This window comes from Pygocentrus nattereri, chromosome 20, assembly GCF_015220715.1.
Source record: "Pygocentrus nattereri isolate fPygNat1 chromosome 20, fPygNat1.pri, whole genome shotgun sequence".
In the NCBI taxonomy this organism is placed as follows: Eukaryota; Metazoa; Chordata; class Actinopteri; order Characiformes; family Serrasalmidae; genus Pygocentrus; species Pygocentrus nattereri.
The window spans coordinates 15,955,378-15,979,477 of NC_051230.1; the positions used below are offsets into that span (position 1 = coordinate 15,955,378).

The following is a 24,100-nucleotide window of genomic DNA, read 5'->3' on the forward strand; positions in this document are numbered from 1 at the left end:
GTACCCAAAAAAAGCAACCATGATGCTTAATAATGACTTTCATCTGGAATGAATCGACGTGAGGGCAATTTGACATTTCTAATAACATGCTTCTATTAGGGAGCACTTATACTTTTTATGAGAACACTGTGCTCCATGCTTCGGTAATAGTTCCATCTCAGCACATCCTCAAAGGAACTAATGCACCAGCGTTAACATCTGTTAAGTCTGGCTGGCACCGGTTTGCATGCTTTGATCATAATGGTGCCTGAGGAACATGCTGACTCCAATGACACACTGAGTCAGGAGTTTTGAATGGCAGGTCAATGTCTATGACGCCTGAAGTGCCTGCATGTGGGCCAGAAGCTGCGGATGTTACGAAGGACTTGGATGTGAAAAGTAGGCCACACATTCCTCGCTAGTCAGAGAACACAGGGCTCAGGGCCAGAGTTGACCCACTGGACATTCACGGAGGTGTTACTTCCAGTCCTCTGACGCTTCTCTCTCCCTGACCTGCCTTCTCTTCTCATCCTTTAACCTTTGTCTCTAAGTTCAGTTCTATATTAGCAAATAATGGAAGCCTCTTATGAACGTAGACCTGTAACAACTCTATTCCATGGTTTGACACTTTCTTACAGATAGCCCTTCTCATTGTATAATCATACTGTGTACCTCATGTACTGTATCATTTATATTATGGTATTTTTATAATGCATTTCTGAAAAATGTATGCTGTGTATATCTTGGTTTCTTTAGTAGATCAATAGAGATTTTTTGGAAGAGGATTGGTAGGATTTTGTTATGTAAACGCTAGTATATGGGAGAATGGAGCGCACTTTAGTTTTTACATAATTAAAAAAAAATATTACAGCAAAATTATTCATTTTCTTACACAAGCAAGCTGCACATTTCTGCTACAAAAGAAAATGTAAACTTTGTGTCCAGCACTCAACATTTATGAATAATTCAAATTAATGTGTCAGGAGTGCAAAAGTTACACACAGGTAAACTTCAAAGTCATAGATAGAGGTTGTAACATTTAAAAAATCTGGCAAATTGATGCAAAAACAACTAATTCAGTATAATTCTATGTTGTTTTAACCAGATGAGATTTCTAACCTAAACATACAAAAAGATATTCATCAAAATGAATGCGATTAGTGAAAAAAAGGCAATGGTGGTATAGTAGAACAACATATATGAGCATAATAAAAGTGAAACACATTTATATTTAAACGGCATCGATCATATGTGTGACTGTGTGCACAAAAACGTCCAAAAAATTGACTGTATTAAAATTATATGGGAGGATATGAGCTTCTGTTCCATTTACTGTAGGAGGCTTACTGTGTTAAATCTAACCCTGCCATGTAGAGGCTAAGTTTAGTCTGGATGTCTCTCACTGTGAATCTGTGAATTGTTTATATGTTTCAAACTGGTGCTATATTACAGCCATAATAGAGGCTAACTAAATAACATACAGTTGCATGCAAAAGTTTTGTCTCTGAACAAATTACATATTTTGTTGATTTTCTTAGTAAAACTAAGTTAACGCTTTCTCTAATGACAATGCACTTCTGCACATTAAAATATACTCATACTGTTTAATATGCTGAATTTAATATCATGAGAGAAAAAAACATAAAATGTGGCCTGTGTGAAAGTTTCAATTTTTCATAGCAGGTTAAATGTAGTAAATGTAGTAAAAACTTACGCACTAACATTGAAAAAAATGCCACATCTACAGTCTCTGCATTAGTTGGTTAAATTATGTTCACTTAAGGAATCAATGAAACATGTTATCTGAGGATATATTAAAAGTTTTGCATACGGCCATATGTCTTATTTCTGTGACATACTGTGACATAAAACTTAGTAAGTAAATAACACTTATGGTGAAAAAAAGGTTATTTTTATGATTTTTATGGTTTTATGTTATACTGCTGTCCTCTGCATACTGTAATGGTATTTGCTGATTATGAATCAAAAATGTGTCATTTTATATTTTATGTTTTTTCCACTATTTGAAAAGGTCAGCTATGTTTAACATTGTGCAAACATGGGACAGAAATGGCTTGGACTAAAATCTCATTACATTTGTATACATTACATAACATTTTTCCACCTCTTACACATTTGTGAGTGTAATGATGGCATGTGACAAAAAATCTTCTGTCCTTCTTACACTTTGGCTCACCACTTCACCTATCTCTCTTTTCTCTCTTCACTCCTTCTTGAAATTCTCCCTCCTTTCTGTCCATCTTTCTGCCATAATCTCCCTCCCATCTGAACTTACAGTCCTCCCTCTCTCTCCCTCCCTTTCCTCCTGCCCTTGCTTTCCATCGCTGTAAGCACATTCCTTTTTGTGGTCTGGATCTGGCCTCCACAGAAGCAGCATGTTCCCAAACCCTAAGGAGTAATCTCTCTCTCTCTCTCTCTCTCTCTCTCTCTCTCTCTCTCTCTCTCTCTCTCACACACACACTCTCTTTTTCTCTTTCCCTCACTCTGAAAAGGAAAAGATGTTGAAGTTTCATGTGCACACCCCACATGTCCATCCATAAATCTTTTCTCAAGAGTGGCATTACGGGGTCTTTACTTCAGTACGTGCCACTCCTATAGGAGGAAACGGAAGAAGACGTATTTACACTCAAGAACACTGGAACGTGATGTATCAGTCTTGAAGAACAGCTTTATACAATATGAAGAACAGAATCTATAATAGTATGCAAGGAAACTTGGCTGTCTGGGAAATTATAATCCAAAGAGTCTAGCTTAATTTGCTCCCAATTATAAACTGGTGAAACTGGTCAGAGACCACCCTTCATTTATTTAAATTCCAGTCAAAATGGCCATTAAGGACAATTAATTCATTTTTAGAAGACATTTCTGAGGAGAAGATATGAGATGATAATGAGAAGATAATCCACCTGCAGAGGAAGTGTAAAATCAAAGGCAAATAAGTGAAAAAATACGCTTAAAAACTGTTAAAATAAGACTTCACAACAACAGCACGAGACCAGAAATATCACCAAAACTGTCGCCACCAGATAAAAAGAACTTGAAGTTTTCATCTTTGAGAGACAGATAAAAAAATAAAATCAAGCTCCACTTTTCAGATCTGACACAATCCACAGGTGTTTCTGTCTGCTTTCATCCTCTACTGTGAGAAGACAACTCAGCACTACTAGTCTGAAATCAACTTCTTAGACTGAACTTTGGAGGTGCGTAAATATCCCTGCAGCTAATTTGAAAAAAACTGAAAAGAAGTCTCCTGAAAACAGTGGAAGCTGTAATAAAGGCAAAAAGTGGACACAGTAAATAGTGTAAAAAAAAGATTATACTATTTTATTTCGTTGTTGGGGCTTGTGTTTGCTTTCTGCTAAACACATGTTTTCTGCTTTTTCTTCTAAAGCTAACAATTGAACAACTTGTTTAATGGCTGTTTTGAATCGAATTTAAATAAATGAAGGGTGGTCTGTGATGTTTGCACAGTACTGTACATTTCAGACTGCAATGTCAGAAAGGCTGAGACAAATCTTTTCTCTTGGGCTTCCCCCAAAAAGAAATGTATCTAATCAAAAGACACAGGAAGACAAAAGCTAAATATACCAGTAGCCATTATCCACAAACAACAGAGAGCAGAGAGCAGCAGAAGTCCCCTCAAACAGCAGAACAAAAAGTGAAACTAGAGTACAGAGCACGAAGGCTACAAATAGAAAAGAGCTACACAAGACTATGTCTATATAAAAAGATTAGACTGGGCAAGAACTGCACAGAATTAAATTAAAAGCTAATTTATTATTGTCAGGCTGTGTTCCTAAATATCACTATTGTCAGAACAAAACCTTGTATCTCCAAGATGGTAACTTTGGGCCATTTCTCTCTGTCAATTTTTCATAAAATTTACAAAAAATGTAAAGGACAACCGACATTTTCAAATTATGCCAAAAACCAGAAAAAAAACTCCAGAAAGGGTTTGTTGACAGATAGACAAATACATACATATATACATACTATGTATATATTTATAGTGCTAGAGGTCAAACGTCTGTGCCCACCAGGACCCTAGCATCCAAGCGAGCCAAAAAAATCTGATGTGACCCATGCATATCATGAAATTTTGAAACTAAAACTGACTCAAGATCAAAAAAAAAACTTCTGAACTGAAACGGCCCATCATCAACCAAAAGATAGTGCTGATTAAACTGGTGTGTACCAAGAGGAATATCCCTCATTAGTTTATGGATAAATGAAACATTGAACAACAATCCACTCCCTCCCCTCAGACCTGCCCTCAGGGGATGTTTGAATATCAGAATCAATGACCATTGACTGAGAAATAATACTCATATAAGAGTATTTCATGAAAAAAGATTAGTTACATTCTCATCCTGCAGCAAGCAGACTTTATTTAAACATGCAAGTGAAGGTTTTGTTGATATTCAATACTGACAGAAAAATGTTTAGTTTCCAGTTACTGATAGAAGACTGAGACTGTAATTTACTTTAAAAAGATGGCTCTTCTAAGGTTTTTAAGTAAAGATAATTGTTCTATACAGAATCATAAACAATAAAAGAACTTAAATTACATTAAATGGTTCTTTGCATTGTGAAAATGTTCTTCAGATTGATGGAAAATATATGTATGAACAACATACAACACAATCTCCATCAATCTGAAGAACTATTTGACGATTTAATCATGCAAAGGGTTTTCTGAGTGTTCACGTTTCTACATTTTGTTCTCCATATTCACTGAAGGTACAGTCAATTTTAAGAGGGCCCATAAGACTGTTATTCCAAGTTTTCAACACAGGTTTCCATAAAAGAGCATGTGTTTGTGTTTGTAACCCTGGGGTAAAGGACAGCAATAGAAAGTGTCCATTGTTTATTGGGATGAACAAGACCCCTCAGCATGGGAAGATAAGCACAGCGGGTCTTTGCGGACAAAAACAAGGGCTGTAATGTGAGAAAGCGCTGTGGCTTCTGTTTAATATGCCAAAGCAGCTGTCCCAACAGCTAGCCACGGGGTCCAAAAAGGCCCTGCTTTGTGTCGGGCCTGCTGAGCTAACATCCGCCTGGCCGCCCGCTCTAGTGTTATGGGAAAAAGACTGCATGGTACCAGTGGAAGAACGGAGGGAGATGGTGGAGAAGTGCGTCCCTGGCATGGAGATGAAAGGAGTAACTGGAAGAATGGAGAAGTGCTGGTAAGTGATACACTAGAGCAGTAGGAGATTTCGCAAGTTTGGAAGAACATCCAAAATAGGGGTTAGATTGGAAGCAGGTTCTTCTCTTTCTGCTCTGAATACTTGATCTGTGCAGTTGTGTGTGCGTGGGTACGACATTTGGACATCCTGCTCTTCTTTCGAGGCCGAGAGTGCGAGGAGTTTTCTTGGCCGCTTGCCAATTTTCTGACCCCAGACGTTCCATACGCCACGTCCTCCGAGGCCCTGCTGTCTCTCTGCGGAAAGCCCATAGCACACGGCTGTAGTGCTAAGCATAACAAAAAAACAAGGGGTCATGCAAAAGTCAAGTTCTCCAGCAGGTCCAAGATCAGCAGTGCATGATGTTCCTGTGATGCGCCTGAAAAAAGGATGTGTTCTGGAAAACCTACAAGGCAGAATAAGACCATAAAATGCTCTGAAAAGCGCCACAGGGCATTGTGTCCTGATGCAATTTAGCAGGGAACATTTGCTCTTCCATTTTTGCCCTCTATTATTTTAAACACTCTCTCTTTCTGAGTCCATATACAACCCCAATTCCAATGAAGTTGGGACGTTGTGTAAAACAGAACACAATGATTTGCAAATTCTTTTCAACTTATATTCAATTGAATACACTACAAAGACAAGATATTTAATGTCCAAACGGCTGAACTTTATTGTTTTTTGCAAATATTCACTCATTTTGAATTTGGTGCCTGCAACATGTTCCAAAGAAGTTGGGATAGGGGCAACAAAGGGGACTGGGAAAGTTGAGGAATCCTCAAAAAACACCTGTTTGGAACATTACACAGGTGAACAGGTTAATTGGAAACAGGTGAGTGTCATGATTGGGTATAAAGGGAGCATCCTTGAAAGGCTCAGTCATTCACAAGCAAGGATGGGGTGAGGTTCACCACTTTGTGAACAACTGCGTGAGCATATAGGCCAACAGTTTAAGAACAATGTTTCTCAATGTGCAACTGCAAGGAATTTAGGGATTTCATCATCTACAATCCATAATATAAAAAGATTCAGAGAATCTGGAGAAATCTCTGCAAGTAAGCGGCAAGACAGAAAACCAACAGAGAATGCCTGTGACCTTCGATCCCTCAGGCGGCACTGCATTAAAAACCGACATCATTCTGTAACGGATATTACCACATGGGCTCAGGAGCACTTCAGAAATCCACTGTCAGTGAACACAGTTCGTCGCTCCATCTACAAGTGCAAGTTAAAACTCTGCCATGCAAAGCCAAAGCCAGATATCAACAACACCCAGAAACGCCGCCAGCTGCTCTGGGCCCAAGCTCATCTGAGATGGACTGACGCAAAGTGGAAAAGTGTCCTGTGGTCTGACGAGTCCACATTTCAAATTGTTTTTGGAAATCATGGACGTCGTGTCCTCCGGGCGAAAGAGGAAAAGGACTGTCCGGATTGTTATCAGTGCAAAGTTCAAAAGCCAGCATCTCTGATGGAATGAGGGCGTGTTAGCGCCCATTGAAAATGTGTGGCGCATTATGAAGCACAAAATACGACAATGGAGACCCCGGACTGTTGAGCAACTGAAGTTTCATCAAGCAAGAATGGGAAAGAATTCTACCTACAAAGCTTCAACAATTAGTGTCCTCAGTTCCCAAAAGCTTATTGAGTGTTGTTAAAAGGAAAGGTGATGTAACACAGTGGTAAACACGCCCCTGGCCCAACTTCTTTGGAACACGCAGGCATCAAATTCAAAATTAATGAATATTTGCAAAAAACAAAAAAAGTTTATCCATTTGAACATTAAATATCTTGTCTTTTTAGTGTATTCAATTGAATATAGGTTGAACAGGATTTGCAAATCATCGTATTATGTTTTATTTATGTTTTACACAACGTCCCAACTTCATTGGAATTGTGGTTGTATCTCTTCTATTGTTTATTGCCTACCACATTAGTGTGGAAAAGGCCAATGGCTGAACCTGCTGAACATGTAGTACATTACATGAATGTTCTGTATTAAAGTGGTCAATGAGTTCACTATTGTTGACTTTCCATTTTTTTATCATAAGCCACGATATCTGTGAATGACACTGAACTGGCATTATATAATGACAGTAGTTTGTGTTTGATGCAAACACTTTTCTGAGGCTGTAAAGACACAAAGGTTGAGTAATGTGAAACAGATGGTCTTGGGAAGCACTCAAGAACAGATAGCACATAAAATATAGCAACCCATGATTTTGGGTGTAAAAGTGTCTTATGCAATCAAAACGTCGCTTCATCTATGCTGGTAATGACTGAGACAGATCCTGAGATAAAGCCTCTGAGCATCCTGCATTTACTTAGAACCAAGAATATTTAACTTCATGGATTTAAGCCTTTAAACTTTATCTGTGGAATTTTTGCGAATTACATTTATTGTTACATTTACAAAGTATTTACATGCCATATCATGTTATTTTCAGAAGATCTCAGGCTACTGAAATATAGTGGGGTGCAAAAGTTTGAGACTACTAGTGAAATTGCTTCTGTTTTGTATTCTTTTCAAATGTAATTAAAGGTTTTTAAATGCAAAGAAATTATTAGCATAATTTGAATTAAAAGTAGACTTTTTACCATTTTAACAAGAATTTCTGGATTTCTTAGTATTTAGTATGACTTTTCATTGTTTTCAGTTTTTCAGAATTCAACATTTTTCTAAATAAACAGTTTTTCAGAATTTTATTTTCAAGTTTTAAATGAAAGAATGACAGATGTTCAGTTTGGTCTTGGCTATGTAAATGCTAATAGATTTTTTTATATCTTAATGAATTTAGCTGTTTTTTGAACAAAACTTTATTTTGTGCCAGCTAAACATGCTTTTTCTCTACAGTACCTAACCTAGTGAGCTCTCCCATTGGTTAGGACTCCAGGAGCTGAACTGACATAAAAGAACATAACATACTAAGAAACAGATGGAGGTATTTCTGTTACAAGCTTCAAACAAAACAACAGAATATGTTTTATAAGCTTTGAATAGCCAAAAAATGGTGATGTGAATTGCCATTAGCCCCTCACTAACATACTGACACAATAAATAAAAAAGAAATAAAAATTGGCATTATTGTAAGGGTGTTTTTCCTCAGTGAAGTTTTGACATTTATGGCCTAAAGTGCTTCTTTCTTGGGGCACCTTTCATATAAGAATTGCTACAATCGCAGCACAACAAGGCCAGCCACCAGGGGACATAGGAAAACACAAACCATTTGGCTTTGTGTGCTTAAGCACCTTCATTCCTTTTCTCTCTTGCACACCTGTGAATGATAGCACTGTTAGATCTAGATAAGAGCAAATTCAGTGCAAAGTACAATAACAGTCATAAAAAGCAGACAAGTTCTATGCTTACTGTCAAAAGCTGTCTGCCCCATCAAAACTCAGGTAAAACAAGGTGTTATATTCCTAGTTCTGAAAACTTCTTTGACTGCTGCATTCCTCTTTGTTTCTTAATATTCATGAAAAGATTAATGACAGTGTCTGTCTGGAACAGGGCAGGTAAGGCTGGGGTAACGCTGGGTAGCTCTGATTATGAGGCTACTGTGGCTTGTTAGAACGTGAAACTACAGCTAGCTATCTGATCTGAACTGACGTCAGGAGCTGTGTCAATCCCCAGAGTGTTTGCATCCAAACCAGGTAGTAGCTGACACAGACTTTCAGTACAGGCCTATTTATCAGCTGAAGGCTTGCTGGCTTTCTGCAAGAGATGTACTTGATTTTATCAACAGCAGTGCATGCAATATCAGGGACTTTGACTTTGTACCTGAAGGAACGTGTATTACATAAGCAGAGAAGTTCAGATTGTGCAGAAAAAAACTTGTGCAGAAAGAAAGACATCTTAAATTTATTGTCATGGAAGCATATGAAGAGCATCTTAATGCCCTAGGTACACTGATGAAACACCTGATTCCAATGCCTTGTGAGATGAAACTTAACATAATGGAATGAGGAATTGTGGCGATGATAATATGATACAAAGCAGAGCACGCCATTTGTGAAACATGTGGGCATTGGCATTTCTGTGAGTCAGTGGAGCTTGGAACTTGGAGGTGTTTAGAAACTCCCGAGTGGTGCAACCATCTAAAATTCCTATCTTTGGGCAATCATAAGTTTGAACTGGTGATGCCACAGCCATCTGTAGCCAGGAGTCTTCTCTCTCTCTGAATGGGTAGGACAGAAACTACAAAAAATTTCCTTTGGTGGCTTTACATGTCTTGGGCATCAAATTCAAAATGAGTGAATATTTGCAAGAAACAATAAAGTTTATCCATTTGAACATTAAATATCTTGTCTTTGTAGTGCATTCAATTAAATATAGGTTGAAAAGGATTTGCAAATCATCGTGTTCTGTTTTTATTTATGTTTTACACAATGTCACAACTTCACTGGAATTGGGGTTGTACGAAGGGGAAAAAAGTGGGTCATACAGCTGCTCTCAGGAAACCAATGTTAGCAATGAATACAGGACAAAAGCAATATGCTTGCTAATAATTCACCAGCCTGCCCTCTACCACACTACTAGTCTAATGCAGAATCACAAAGGCCAGTAGGATGGCAGGTTTGCATAATTTCATGTGATCAAACTTTTAATGTTAGCAAACAAAAAAAGCCTCTTTGTTTGCCTTAGGCACAAATGAACAGACTGATAACCTTTACACCACAGCAGCCACTGCAGCAATAGGCTAGCACATAAACAAACGGCCTGAACAGAGGACGGGGATTAGCTGCTAGCCTTCTAGAGTTCTTCCAGGAAAAACGCAGCACATTGTGAAAGCACTCCACTTTTCTCAAAGTCTAATGCACAACTGCGAGGGCAAATTAGAGCTTTAAATAGGCCTCTCATATCGTAATTATTTCCACACCGACTTCTGGAAGAACAACCCTTCCCAGAGGCTAGACGTTGACTCAAGCTCTACAGAAGTTCTTTTGAGGGTAAGGAGAGTGACATTGTGGAGTATCAGCACATCTCAAGGGCAGAGCTATGCAAAGTCATTCTTTTTTTACCCCGACGGTTGCCCTTTCAACAGCTTTCAATAGTGCATGGTTACAGTGAGTAGCCCTGGCTGAGGGTAACGATGGTTTTGAAAGGCTCATTAAAGCAGAGACAGAGGGAGGCACTCATATCGCCCCTGACCATACGCTTGGCTCTTTCAGTCTGTGGTATGACATGCAAAGTCAGCGGTGCTCCTTCACTCCCTACACTGGGAGTGGATGCAAATGTTGAGTGTACTACTGATGCATTCTGTGGACAGAAAAACATTTAGCACCACCTGTGCATTAGTTACCAGCCATAATGAAATCATGGGACAAGTTAGCTTAGTTGTGTGTCAAAGTGCAGCTTCAAAACTTTCAATGGGTTCCATGTGTGTGTATAGAATATATTTTACATACAAAGCCAACTTAAGTGTTCTTTGTGGTATTATGGGACCGATTAGATGTGATGAAGAACATCTCCAACACTGACCCTCACAGACATTACATACAGACTCATATACATACTAGCACATTACACATACATTAGCAAGCACCTGGGATACCAAAGAAAGGGCATGCAACACTTTTGTAACCACCTGGGATTCTATAGCATGACATAGCAACACCTTAACAAGCACTTAGGATAACATAGAAACTGCCTAGCAACACCTTAATAACCACTTGAAATGCCATAGCAATGGCCTAGCAAAACCTTAGCAAGCCCTTGGGATAACATTGCAACTGCTCAGCAACACCTTAATGACCACCTGCGATTCCATATCTATAACTTAACAACATCTTAGGAACCACCTGGGATTACATATGTGTAGTAACACCTTAGCACCACCTAGGATTTGCTAGCAATGGCTTCGTCAGGACAACTTAAAGTTCATTTACGAACTTCCCCCTTCTAGTTGTGATTTCAAGTTGATAGAAAGTTATTGTTTTGCCATATTTTTTCAATTGTTAATAACAAAGCAAACATAAAATGATGAATGGTGAAACATGATGAATCAAAATGTAATCCAGTATGTAACTAACTATATAATAACAAGATAATTACTTAACATATGTAATTACACACTTGTAAATTAAATGTAGAAAAAAAGATTAATTAACTAAGATGAACTCATTCATTTTGAAGTTATCAGTAGTATTTTAGGCTGGACTGCATTTTTGAACAAGGCACAATATAAATCAGAATATTTACACATTTACATCTTAAAGGCACAGTAACAAAACAGCCTGTTTAATACTACATGGTAAAGAGAGGTCAAGAAATGGTCATAAATGAAAAGAAATTATGATTTTTTTGCATAAAACAACAGAAACATCATTGATGGATTTCATGGGAAACCCTGACAATGTGAACATCTAGATATAGTGAACATCTAGAGATGCAGGCCTCACCATTGTACTACAATTCTGTGACACAAGCAGTGGAGGTCGGATAAACAAAATGATTTCATGCATGCTGTCAGTATTTGTGTAGATGTGTGTAGCCTAGGAAGATTCTGAGGTTTTGAGGTTACCACAGGCTTTAAAGCAATAGTTGAGAGAAAAATCAAATTTATCCAATTTTACCCTTACTTCAAATGCAGACGAGCAGCCAAGATAGCTTTGGTGTCTGAAATCTATACTGCAGCAATGAGGCTTAAGCAGCTCACAAAAAATGCCACCATAAACCATTTAGTTAGCATTGTGCAAATCTCAGGCTTTCACCATCTCACACTTTTCTCTAAACAGTGTGGCTTATGCTAAATGGTGGGCTAGCTTTCATTACTTATAACAGCCTCATAGCTTCAGTGCAAAACTAAAGAAGCATATTTGAGACATCAAATGCATCTTGGCACATTGACCATATTTGAGGCAAGAGGGAAACTGTGTACATTACATTGTTTTAGCCAAACCTTCACTTTAAGGTCTTGCCAACTGTTGCTTCATGAGTCAAAGCAAATGTGGGCATGTGGCAGTGAGCTATGTGCAAAGCTGTGAGGGTGACAGTTCTGTAGGCGGGTGGGCTGGCACCGCAGTCCACTGTTAAAATAGCTGTATGGTTGAGGATTAGCCCTGTGTGGTTTAAGCATGCTCCAGAACAGACTGGGAAAGCTGACACAGAATGTGGGAGCCCCCGACCACCCACGCACACCAACACACACAGATGTATATAGCTATACATAAATGATACATTTGTCAGCATAATTTAATGTTACCAACGGGTTAGTCTATATTTTCCTGAGATTGTACTTTTGCCCACTTTCTACATTTCTCTTGCATTTTTGATGGTTCAGTTCTGTCAACTGTGTGGCTTTATGAACCAAAAACAGTCATAATTCCCTTCTATGTGACTGTTTTCCAACCTCTCTTTATCCCTTACAATTACACGTGTTGTTTTTGTTACTGTTCCTTTAAGATGCATGTACAACTGAAACAAGGCTGAAACACTGCTTAGAACTTCAGTGTGAATGGGTGGGGCTAAACTGCTCTAAGCAGAATAGGCAGATGCATGTAAATGGCAGAGGTTTTCAATGTGTGTCATAGCCCCCTAGCAGTACCACTGTGGCCGACTGGGGGGACAACATATCTTTCTCATCTTAAGGCCTGTTCATTTTTGTCAGGGCACTGTACTCACTGCTGTATTTTTCTTTGTTTCGGTGTATATACACAGTTTTCTTACATTTCTCAGTCTGAAATACGGTGGCTGTTTCACTTACAGGTGGTCCAGCCTCTGGATCTGTCCTGTTTTTTTTTAAACAGGATAAGTCCTTGTTTTTTAATTTAAATAAATAAATAAATAAATAATTTATTATGTATAAACAAATGCAGACATTTAAACAAATGCTATTTTAAACAAGATGAATTCTTTGCAAAAAATAAATTGCTATTGGAGATGCTAACACCACTGGTGATTAAGCAGAGGAAAAACCCAATCTGGCTACCAACAAAAGTAGGAAGGATATTATCAGTTCTACACATGATCTAATTAATTTACTGGCATCTGAAAATACTGCACAAACAAATTCAATTTGGTGTGTACAGGCCTTTGGGCTCCACATGTCTGCGTACAGAAAAGAAGTAACCACCTCTCTGAGTTGAAAGCTCAGAGGTCCTTTGGTTTTTAAATGAAGCTTTGTAGCCAAAGAAATTAAGCCGTCAACTGGAGGCTAAAAAAATATGCATCTGTTGAACTGAGCCAGACCTCCATTTGCAACTTTAAGGTCTTCAGCATGTCATCTAGCAACTCATTGAGTGAGTTAACATTGAACATTTGTGAGGTCAGGCACTGATGTTGAATGACAAGGTCTGGCTTACAACTGACGTGCCAGTTCTTCCCAAAGTTTTTCAGTGTGGTTGAGGTCATGCGAGTTCCAACCCACCAAACCCATCAATCCATGTCTGTATGGAGCGTGCTTCATGCACACAAAAAGGCCTTCCACAAACTGTTGCCACCAAGTTAGAAGAAAGTAATTGTCTAAAATGTCTTTGTATGCTGTAGCATTAACATTACCCTTCACCAGAACTAACAGGCCAAGCCAAATCCTTAACTTAACAGCCCAAGGCCATTATTATCCAACAACTTTTGGCCATATAGTGCATAATACTGTGCCAAAGTCTTTCTAAATAGTTTTTGCTTGTAAGAACAATTTATTACATTAGAATAAATGCAATTCAGGCAGTAAGATTAGGTAAGTAAGAAGTAGAATTTCTTGGGGGTTGTTGATATATTATGCGCTATTTAGAAGGAAGTTTGTTTTCCAATAGCTCAATCAGAGTAGAATACGCCCATGTAAACACCTCAATCGGAATAGTCTAGTCCGATTGAGGCCATTTGGAATACAATTTCTTTCCAGCTGAATGAGGTGAGTAAACCTCTAAATAATCAGTTAAATAGAAGCATAACATCTGTGTAAAAGCCTGTATCTGATTCCATTCTAATCGGAACATGTAAGTATGTTCTACGCATGTGCGTCACATCATAACGAAAGTTTATATCGTTCAATATGGTGGGAGCAGAAACTGGCCTGCAAAGGAGACGAAGTTCATGCTCTGAGCTTTAAAAGACGGCTTGTGTGTCTCAGGACTTGACGTCTTCCTCTCGCTGCTTCCTTTATAAGTAAATGTGAAGTATGTTTTCCTGAATCTGACATCAGTTTAAAGCAACTAAAAACACAAGCACTCCAACTGGAAACTCATCTCACATGGACTGGACCTCACATGACTCGTTGTCATGGTAATGTTTACTCTAAGCGCTACTCATTTGCATCGGATTAATTGTAGTGCACATGCAAAGGAAGATTTTCCATCAAATTGTTGAATAGAGTGAGCATAGAAACACCTCAGTCTGAATCTGTAATCAGATTGTATTCAAAATCTTTTCATGTAAACATAACCAATGAGAGGTTAATTTACCAAACCAGGTACTATAGGACAATAACCACAGATAACACTGCTCCTTAGGAGGAGGTCTGGAAAAGGTTAAACAAGCACACTGATGTACATAAAGTTCATTTTACTAATGTTTGTATTTAATGCTAATTCTACTGTGTTTGCTGATAAAATAGAAACAAATATTTTTTAAATAAAACTTTCTTAGAAGGCTAAAATGTTTTGCACTGTACTGTATCTATTTTGTGAAAGGCAGATAGAAAGAGAGATACTTCTGGCTGGCGAAAGAGAAATCAAAAGGCAAACACCTGGAAAACACCACCATGAATTTACTTTCAGTTTTTTTTTCATTGATTATCAGCTTTCACTTTGTAAAGCAGCTCTTATCTGTAAGAAAGCAAAAACACAATCAAAGACTAAATATAACATCACACAGACTGTCACACAGACAGACAGACACACATACCTGAGCTGTTGGTGCGCCCTCTGTACACATCATCATAGGCCTTCCACTGCTGTGTGACGTGGTAGGCATGGATGAAGACCACCAGCACTCCCACCAAACAGATAAGAGGAACGAAGGCAGCCGTACAGAGAGCGGCATACACATTTGGGATGAAGCACCTAAAGACAGAGGGGGAAGACAGTTGTATGCAAGTTTTAACATCGCTGGTCAAATAGCATGTTTCGTTGTTTGTCCATGTGAAAAGAAGTGAACAAACTGAAATATGGCATTTCTTGCGCAAATTTTGTGCACAATTTAATGTTGGAAAAAAACTTAACATCTAAAATGTGCCATAACTTTTCTGCATGGCGATTTATTTTTTTTTCAATATATTAAATTCAGCAAATAAACAGTAACTGGGTATCAATGTGTGTTCTCTGTAGGGGATGTGTACTAATTTTATTTTTTACTACCTTTTGATCAGGGAAGCCCACATATTGGCACTATATATTAAAGGACAACCCACATTTATAATGTAGCTGAGTAGAAAAAAAATGAATGAAATCAAGGGATAAAGTAATAAAAAGGCAATAAAATGGTGATAATAAGGTAATAACAGTGTGATAAAATAATGAACAAACTGTGATATATATATATATATATATATATGTATGTATATATATATATATATATATATATATATATATATATATATATATATACACATACATATATATACACGCACACACACACTCACTAGCCACTTTATTAGGTACACCTTGCTAATAAAAGGTTGGACCCCCTTTTGCCTTCAGAACTGCCTTCTTCGTGACACACTTTCAACAAGGTGTTGGAAACATTCCTCAGAGATTTTGGTTGGTTATTTGAGTTACTGTTGCGTTTCTATCACCTGGAACCAGTCTGCCCTCTCCTCTGACCTCTCACATCAACAAGGCATTTTCATCCACACAACTGCCGCTCACTGGATATTTACTCTTTTTCGGACCGTTCTCTGTAAACCCTAGAGATGGTTGTGCGTGAAAATCCCAGCAGATAAGCAGTTTCTGAAATACTCAGACCAGCCCGTCTGGCACCAACACCTTGTTGAAAGTATGCCATGAAGAATTAAGGCAGTTCTGAAGGCAAAAGGGGGTCCAACCTTTTAATAGCAAGGTGTACCTAATAAAGTGGCTGTATAATATAAATATATATTTATAATATATATATATATATATTTTCTTTTTTTACACACATACAAAATAATGAACAAATTGTGTGTGTGTGTGTGTGTGTGTATATATATATATGCAGTGAGTTGTTTACTGCCCTCTGCTCTGACCTTGTTTGTATGTGTAAACAGTACCAAACTACATGCATGCAGTGTATTTTTGCATGAAAGGTCAGCGTGTAAGTTCATGTTCATTTTGGCACACATAGAGACACGGTGCCAAATTTCAGGCTGACTTCACAGCACTCAGCACTCTCCCACTATCTCTGCTTGGCTAGCTACCCAATGGCTCTCAGCCTTTTATCTCAGGAATTCTGTCCAATCGGCACTTGTTTTTCACCACTGTGCAATTAGGTAGCCTCCTACTGGCCTTTGCCATGGGAAAACTTAGTGGGCTGATTTTGTTTTGACGTGCTGGACGTCCAAATAATCAGTATGTGCCCCCTGTTCACAAGGCAGCGTCTCTTCAGCCAGCCAAACAAGAGTGACAAATAAACCCAAACTCATATTACAGTCAAGGCACGCAAGGCATGGCAGGACTAAAAAACTCAAAACATGCAAAACGGCGTTGTGAATAGTGCTGTCTATGTGTGTGAGGAGAGTGATAACCTGGTCAGTTTTCCATTTGGTTTCATGCCTGTGGCCTTGATTAGATGGATTCAGATATTGTTGTTGTATTATGAATGATTCCTCCTGTATTATGTAAAGCTTGTGCCACATGCTTTACATTCATACACAAGAATACAGGGTCTTCAGCAGGAGCAGATACCACCTAGAAGCTTAGGTGTAGTTTTCATTGCAGTGAGGGTATATTCTTTATGCTATCAACAATTCTACGGTTAGTCTACACTCCATGGTTACGTCACACTCATTTTCATGGTTATACCATACAATTATCTTCATTACGATCCACCTATTTCTATGGTTACACAATGCCAATTCCACTGTTACTCTACAGACATATCCATGGTTACACTACACTCATTTTCATGCTTAAGCTACACCCATTTCCATGGTTACTCTACACTCATACTCAAGGTTATGCTACACCCATTTCCATATTTATGCTATACAATTTCCATTGTTATACTCCACTCATTTCTATGGTTGTACTCTACAATTTCCATGGTTATGCTCCACCAATTTTCATAGTTACACTACATCCATTTGCATGATTACGCTAAACCATATCTGTGGTTATGCTGCACTCTTTTCTATGGTTACAGTACAACCAGTTTCATGATTATGCTACACTGATTTTCATGATTATGCACTTATTTCCATCGTTATGCTACATTTTTTCAATGGTAACACTTACTCATATTTCCATTATTTACACTACTTTCATTTACACTGTTATGCTATGCTATTTAAATGGTTACACTACACCAAATTCTATGGTTAAAGTACAATCACTTCTATGGGTATACTATTACCATGGATGCTACATATGTCCACTGTGATGCTACACATATTTCCATAATCATACTAACAACAGTTTCCAAGATGATGTACACCACTGGCTGAATGGAAGTAAGAAGGAAAGTAATTGATTTGAAATATTCAAGAATCAAGCAGAAGGTGAACTCTATTCTAACTATATTCCATATTAAAGCTCCCTCGCTATTTATTAACAGATTAATAGTGAACTGCAGTGATTTTAGCTAACATCTCCTAGTGCTAACATTGTCATTGGCTGTTACCATACAGAAAATAGCATGTGTTGAGGGTGGGCTCCAACTCCACAGTACTCTTCTACCATATCTGAAACCAAAACTACACCCTTGTCCAGAAGACATAAAGGTCCAGCAAGTCTCTTAGTCTTGCTCATCAGATTACATTGAGCACCAAATTCTCTGTAAAGGTTGTTGTCACCTAATAGTCCCACTTTATGCAGTGGAAAGTCCAGTGCAATATGAGAAGAATCAGAACTGCATTACTCCTTTATGCTTTTCACTGCTAAACTATGAGAAGTAAACAAGTTACTCTTTTTACACTCTGAAGGTCACATATCCTGCACGGCGGCCGTGTCTTCCTGCTGCTTTGCCGTAATATTAGCTCCGTGCTGGGGAGATGGAGAGACACTGGGACAGAGCTGTAACTGTAGCCTGCTGACTAACAGTAAAGGGTGGAGAGAGAGACAGAGTGAGGACAGATTAAGAAAATAGAGAGGTCACACAAAGCTAGCTGACGTACACTGGCCTGATAAATGGCCCCAGGGAGTGGTGGGAGGTGGCAGCAAGCTGTTAATCACTGGGCAAGTAAACAAAATGCTCTCCACTCATATTATATGCACTTACGTACAACATCAGAAATGCTCAGGCTTTATCATTATCCACTGTTTAATCCTTCACAGGCTTTGGAAAAAAGCCCACATTTCATTGAGAAAGCTTCTAGGGGAATTAGTGTACATGTAATAAGTACTAGGCACAAGTCTGAGCTATTCATAGAAGGGTTTATCTTATTTTTTTACAGTTTTTCACATATTAGATGAACAGAATCAAGATATTTTAGGAAATAACAACAATTATGTATATAAATACTGTCCTTCCATCCAATAGTGTTTTTTCAAATGCAGCCATTTCAGCATAAGCCTTTATGACATATCTTTAAGACTGGAAGTCAATTTTATGACTTGGACACAGAGCACTTGTAGATTTTACTGAACACCACAGACTACTATATCAGCTGAATATACATCAAAGTATAAAGCAAGTCTCTTGTTAATAAGCAACTGACAGAGGAATATTCACATCAACAGCATTGAGGAAACCTCAGACACTTCTAGGCCTTCAGAGGAGGCCTGTGTCTGTAATAACTGCTTATAATCTTGTTATATTTGAACTGTGCAAGTAATGTAGTAATTCTCTTATTTCACTTATCGGTTTTGATTAAAAAGAAAAGAGGTTGATTCCTAAAACAGCCAGAAAATGATCTAGTCAGGATTTTACTTCTGTGGTATCTAGATAGAGCCAAGCAAGCTCTCCTATTAGTTAGGACTTCAGGATTTGATCTGAAAGTCTTATGTGTCAGATTATCTACTAACATAATCAGCTAGTGCCTGAAGAATCAATGTATGCATCAATTTTTTTGAGTTTTAACATTTATATCCTACACTGATGGCCTAGCTCTACCACTGACCACTGCCACTGACCCAATGAAAAATAAATTCATAAGACTCCTATATGAAACACTAGAAAACAGTACTCTCCCCTGCAAAAACATGGGCCAAGACCAAACTATTATATTTTTTACTGATGGTTTTGGCCTGATCAGAGTTCAGACTGAAACCATATGTAGAATATTTTACCTCATATTACATTAACCTGTTTCTCAGCTGTTTAATGCCATCAATGCTGGGTGGAACAATATTGACTCCTCTTTCTCTACAACACTGTCTGAAACGTTATCCACAAAACTTTATTATTTAAAGTGATTAAAGGGAAACGTTATTCCATACTATGTTACTTTATCTGTTTGTTTAATTATTTGTTGTTCAGACCAATGAAACCTTACTGTTTTGCCATTTTTGGCATGGGAGTTTACAGTTAAAAACAAAGACCCTGATATGATTACTGCCTGAAGCTAGTCATACAGCTGAGTGCAGTCATGAACCAAGAATTAAATGTAGCCTAGTCAAGTTGTGTACTTTTTATTTGTACCCCTGGTCCTCACATCCTGCATTTGTTACGTCATGTCCATCTCTAGGGATACAAATAAGAAACCAGCCTTGCTCAATCACCTAAAACTAGTTTATTTATGTGACTGGTGATTACTAATGCAGGTCAATGCTGAAAAAGTGACTAAACCTGTTGACTGATTCATGCATTTGTATTGTTGTTTAGTAATTTACACAGTTCTCCCTTATATAGCAGATAGTAATGAGGGAGTGGGGGATCCATTTCGGTTACAGCCTGGCTCCTGTAGCAAAGCTGTTTATAAAGACTCATTTTATAAAGTTTCAGGTAATCCTGACGTTCTTAAAAGGTCATTTGAAACTGAATAACGGCAGTTGACAGGTTCTCATGGCAACCTCATTCTGTGCATCCCGTCCAGCTGAAAAGCTTTACCAGCAGGTGTTATTTAGCCAGCGGATTAACAATGAGGCCTAATGGTCTACAGAGCCATTCAGAGCCATTCACAGCAGGCAGCCTAATTAGAGCTGAAACCAATCAATATGATTAAAAAAACAGGTCCTGCTAATGCTGGGTGCACGCTACAAGAACTTAGCTGCCTGATTGAGTTCTTTCCACTTTCCCGGTCTTCAGATGCAGACATATGAGAGCAGGCCTATAGGCTTGAGGTGGTCTGATCATTTATACTTGATATCAAAAAACCTTTGGCAGCGAAAGTTCGTAGGATGGTACAAGAGTCATTTTGAGAATGAGAGCTGTCAACAGCAATCAGCTCAGAAGAGTGAAGAGGAAAGACAGTTTCCTGTGTATTGCCAGACAGGGAAGATATGGCACAAGACACAAAAAAACAATTACTCCAGCTTCTTTGCAAGGTTGAAAAGTGTTAGGGTTGCAGATTGTCTGACAACAAATACACACAGTAACTGTTTAGCTTTTTGTTGGTAGTTGGTCCATTTAAGTACATTTAACATAAATCTCAAACTTCAAATGATCTCTTTTAAACATTATAGGCTTCTGGTCAACCAGTTGACTTGAGCTAGTCATGTTCATGTAGTTTTAATCCATCAGAATTTGATAGACCACTACTGGAGAATATAACTTCTGCACCATATTTCCTGATGATGCTCCTACATCTTTCATGAAGGGATGTTTTAAGGGGTGGAGGTCATGTGTGGTGTTTGTTTGTGGTTAATGTGAAACCATGTCTGTTGATGAAATACCATCTACTGGACAAATAAAGTTTTATTGATTAATTATTCACCCAGTGTAAAAGACTAGGGCACAGCAGAGCACAGCCTAAGACATTTTTGTTTTTGCTGAGTAATTTTAAAAGCTTTTTAGCAAGACAGATATCTACACATCTCTCCTACAAATGAAAACATAAATGCTGTTTCTTTAGTGAGGATGTTTATGACCTTGTTGAGTATTATCTTATCCATTGGCTCCTGGCATCATCTATTTGCACACTGTTTTGCTTTTTTCACTCATCCGCTTTGTGTTGTCTTGGTGGCTTACATTCTCTTTTGTCTGTATCTTTCTTAGCCTCCATGCCTAACAACCTAGCTGTGGTGTTGTACTGCTGAGCATAACTGTATGACAACTCATCAGTATAGTCACAACTTAACCAAATAAAGCAGATCTAAATCAAACCTATTAACCTGAATAGCTTTACTTTAAGTTGAATGCTGGAGCGGAACATACAATTATCAGTGCAGTTAATTAGAATTTACTTAATTGTGTGATTTAGTTTAATATAATCAGTACTTACTCATTTGAACATCTTAAATGCTGCTTAACACAGTTGTTTGGAACCACTTGGCATGACATGTTGAAGTCAATCTTTTTGACTGTGGGGTTAACTGTAACAGGAGGGGGTTGCAGTAACAGTTGCTAAAAAATCTGGTGAAACATTGATGCAAACATACCTCTATGTTGTTTGAGCCAGACAATGTTTTCACCTTAAAATGTAAAAATACAAGCTCATGATCAGTGAAAGAAGTTGTGTCAAATGTGTCAAATGTGTTTTTGACTACAAACTACACTGCAAACTGAAATTCTATTTATTCACACAGCACTTGCAGTACGTTTCTCATGAATCTGCATGAAAGGTTATGAAAAATGATTTGTTCTGAATTCATAGTGGGAGGAATGAACGTGTGTCATTGTTTACTTTGGGAGGTTTAGTTGTAACACTGTGTTAAAACTAACCCCAATTTGTGGACTCTACTTTAGCTTGACTAGCTCTCATTATCAGCTGACTATATGCTTCAAAATAGTGCTATATTACAGCCATCAAGAGAGTGATTGAAATAATACTGGTGTGAATTCTGTGACTTTTGGACCGAGGATGAATCTTGGGAAATGTCCATCCAATTGTCAAAATTTGCAAATGCCAAAGTCATGGGAATATAAGAAGAAAGCCAAAAACATATTCTGATTGAACTTGTTTATCTGCATAAAATATTACAATATGTAACATTTTACTCTGTGGTAATGGTGCGCCTCTCTTTACTCTATCTAGTGTAGTGTACTCTATCTAGTGTAGTGTACTCTATCTAGTGTAGGGTACTCTATCTAGTGTAGTGTACTCTATCTAGTGTAGGGTACTCTATCTAGATTACTGAAGAAAAAAAAAAACCATTTACACAACATTAATTATTTTCTTTTTAGTCTACAACACAAAGCAAGCTAGTGATAGCTAGTCATAGCAAATCATTATCACAGCCACTGATATCCAACAAGAGCTAACAGGTTAACCTGTGGTAATGTCACACCTTTTTCCTGAGTGGTTAGGAGTGAGTAAGATGAAATATACTGAGCATGTTTCTGTAATTAAGCTCCTCCAGGACGTGCCAGTCTGCACAGCCATGAAAGCTGCTTTCTTGTGAAGAGGCGGGAACTGGAAGGCCGTGTGAGAGATGAGGTGAGGTGACATCACTTGTTTCTCTCTTTGCGAGAGGCATATTTACCTTTCCTGAGGAGGATTGGTATGCTGCTCAGAAGGAGGGAGGAGAGACGAAACTAAAGCACTTCACTATCAGCTAAGGCTGGGTGGGGCGTAAAACTGAATGTATGCACAGTCACCAGTTTGTGACCTCATAACCACAGAGCAGCTAAAAATAGCCCTGCTTTAATCCCTACAAACAGCACAACCCCCGTTCACCCAGTCAAGGCAGGGTACTGTAAATGGGGCACAGACAAGAATAAGAGAAAAGAAGCCAGTCGGGTTATCTGAGACTATTCGTTCCATTTAAGGATTAGAAAGAGCCTTGTGTAATTACAGAACAGTTCGTGCTTACAGTGAATTTGTATGTAAATGTGTGCAAGTGGCAGGTGTGTGGTTGTATCTATGCAAGCTGCTTACACTGTAAATGTTATGACGAATGGGCTAACAGAAATGGCATAAAATGACTTGGAAAAAAGGCTGGTTACTTTGACTTACATTAAAAGTAAAGTAGGTTTTTCCCTTCTCCTGTAAAGTTACTATTTTGGGGATACGATGTTTTCTCTGCACTGCAGTGGCAAACGGTGTCCCACAAACCTGAAGCCAAGAAACTGAGCTCAAAATAAAAATAAAGCAGAGAAAGTTGATGACGTGATTACTGTGTAAGTGATTTTTTTTTTACCAGTTTGTGGATGTAAAACAGCATGTCACAGTGGTTTCTTCACATTTTAAGTATACATTTTTATGTAAAACAACAATTTTGATGCTGCTTCTTGGCTGCCTGTCCTATGCCCAATTTATTTTAAATATCAAATAAAGCTTTATTTTGATAACAGATTTTGTCTCAAGACTTTTTGTCATCGGTGCATTACCTGAAATATAAAATGTTGTATAAAAAAAGTTTTTTTTCTTGTTTGGATATTCTAAATTCTTGTTTGGATATCGCAGAGGAAGAAAGACTATCTCTGAGGGGCCCATGATTTGTGAAATTTATATTTTTTATATAAATATATATATTTTATATAAATTTGGTTAAAATACTGTCTGTTTTATGTGTTGAAAAAAGATTGTAACAGTGATGTCACTCACTAAACACTAAGTAATCTTAAATTTTAAATAAAATAACATAAATGCAGTATTTGTAATTTTCTACAACGTGACTTGTAACTAACTAAGTCAGTGGTCAGTCACCAATTTCACAGGTTAAAAAGAGAGTTGTTTAGAGCTTTTTCTTTACAAAAAACTACACTGACAATAGTGCTAGCCTGGGAAAAATCCCCAACTACACAC

General features: G+C 38.0%; 1 protein-coding gene across 2 annotated transcripts in view; it reads right to left on the bottom strand.

The window, feature by feature from the left end:
- The window catches only part of adgrv1 (adhesion G protein-coupled receptor V1), a 241,446-nt gene that overhangs the window by 22,956 nt on the left and 194,390 nt on the right, over nucleotides 1–24,100 (bottom strand). For both annotated transcript variants that reach the window (XM_017695589.2, XM_037531691.1), the window contains one exon: nucleotides 15,025–15,182. In XM_017695589.2, coding sequence (XP_017551078.2) covers nucleotides 15,025–15,182 — 158 coding nt within the window. The remainder of the gene's footprint in view (nucleotides 1–15,024; nucleotides 15,183–24,100) is intronic.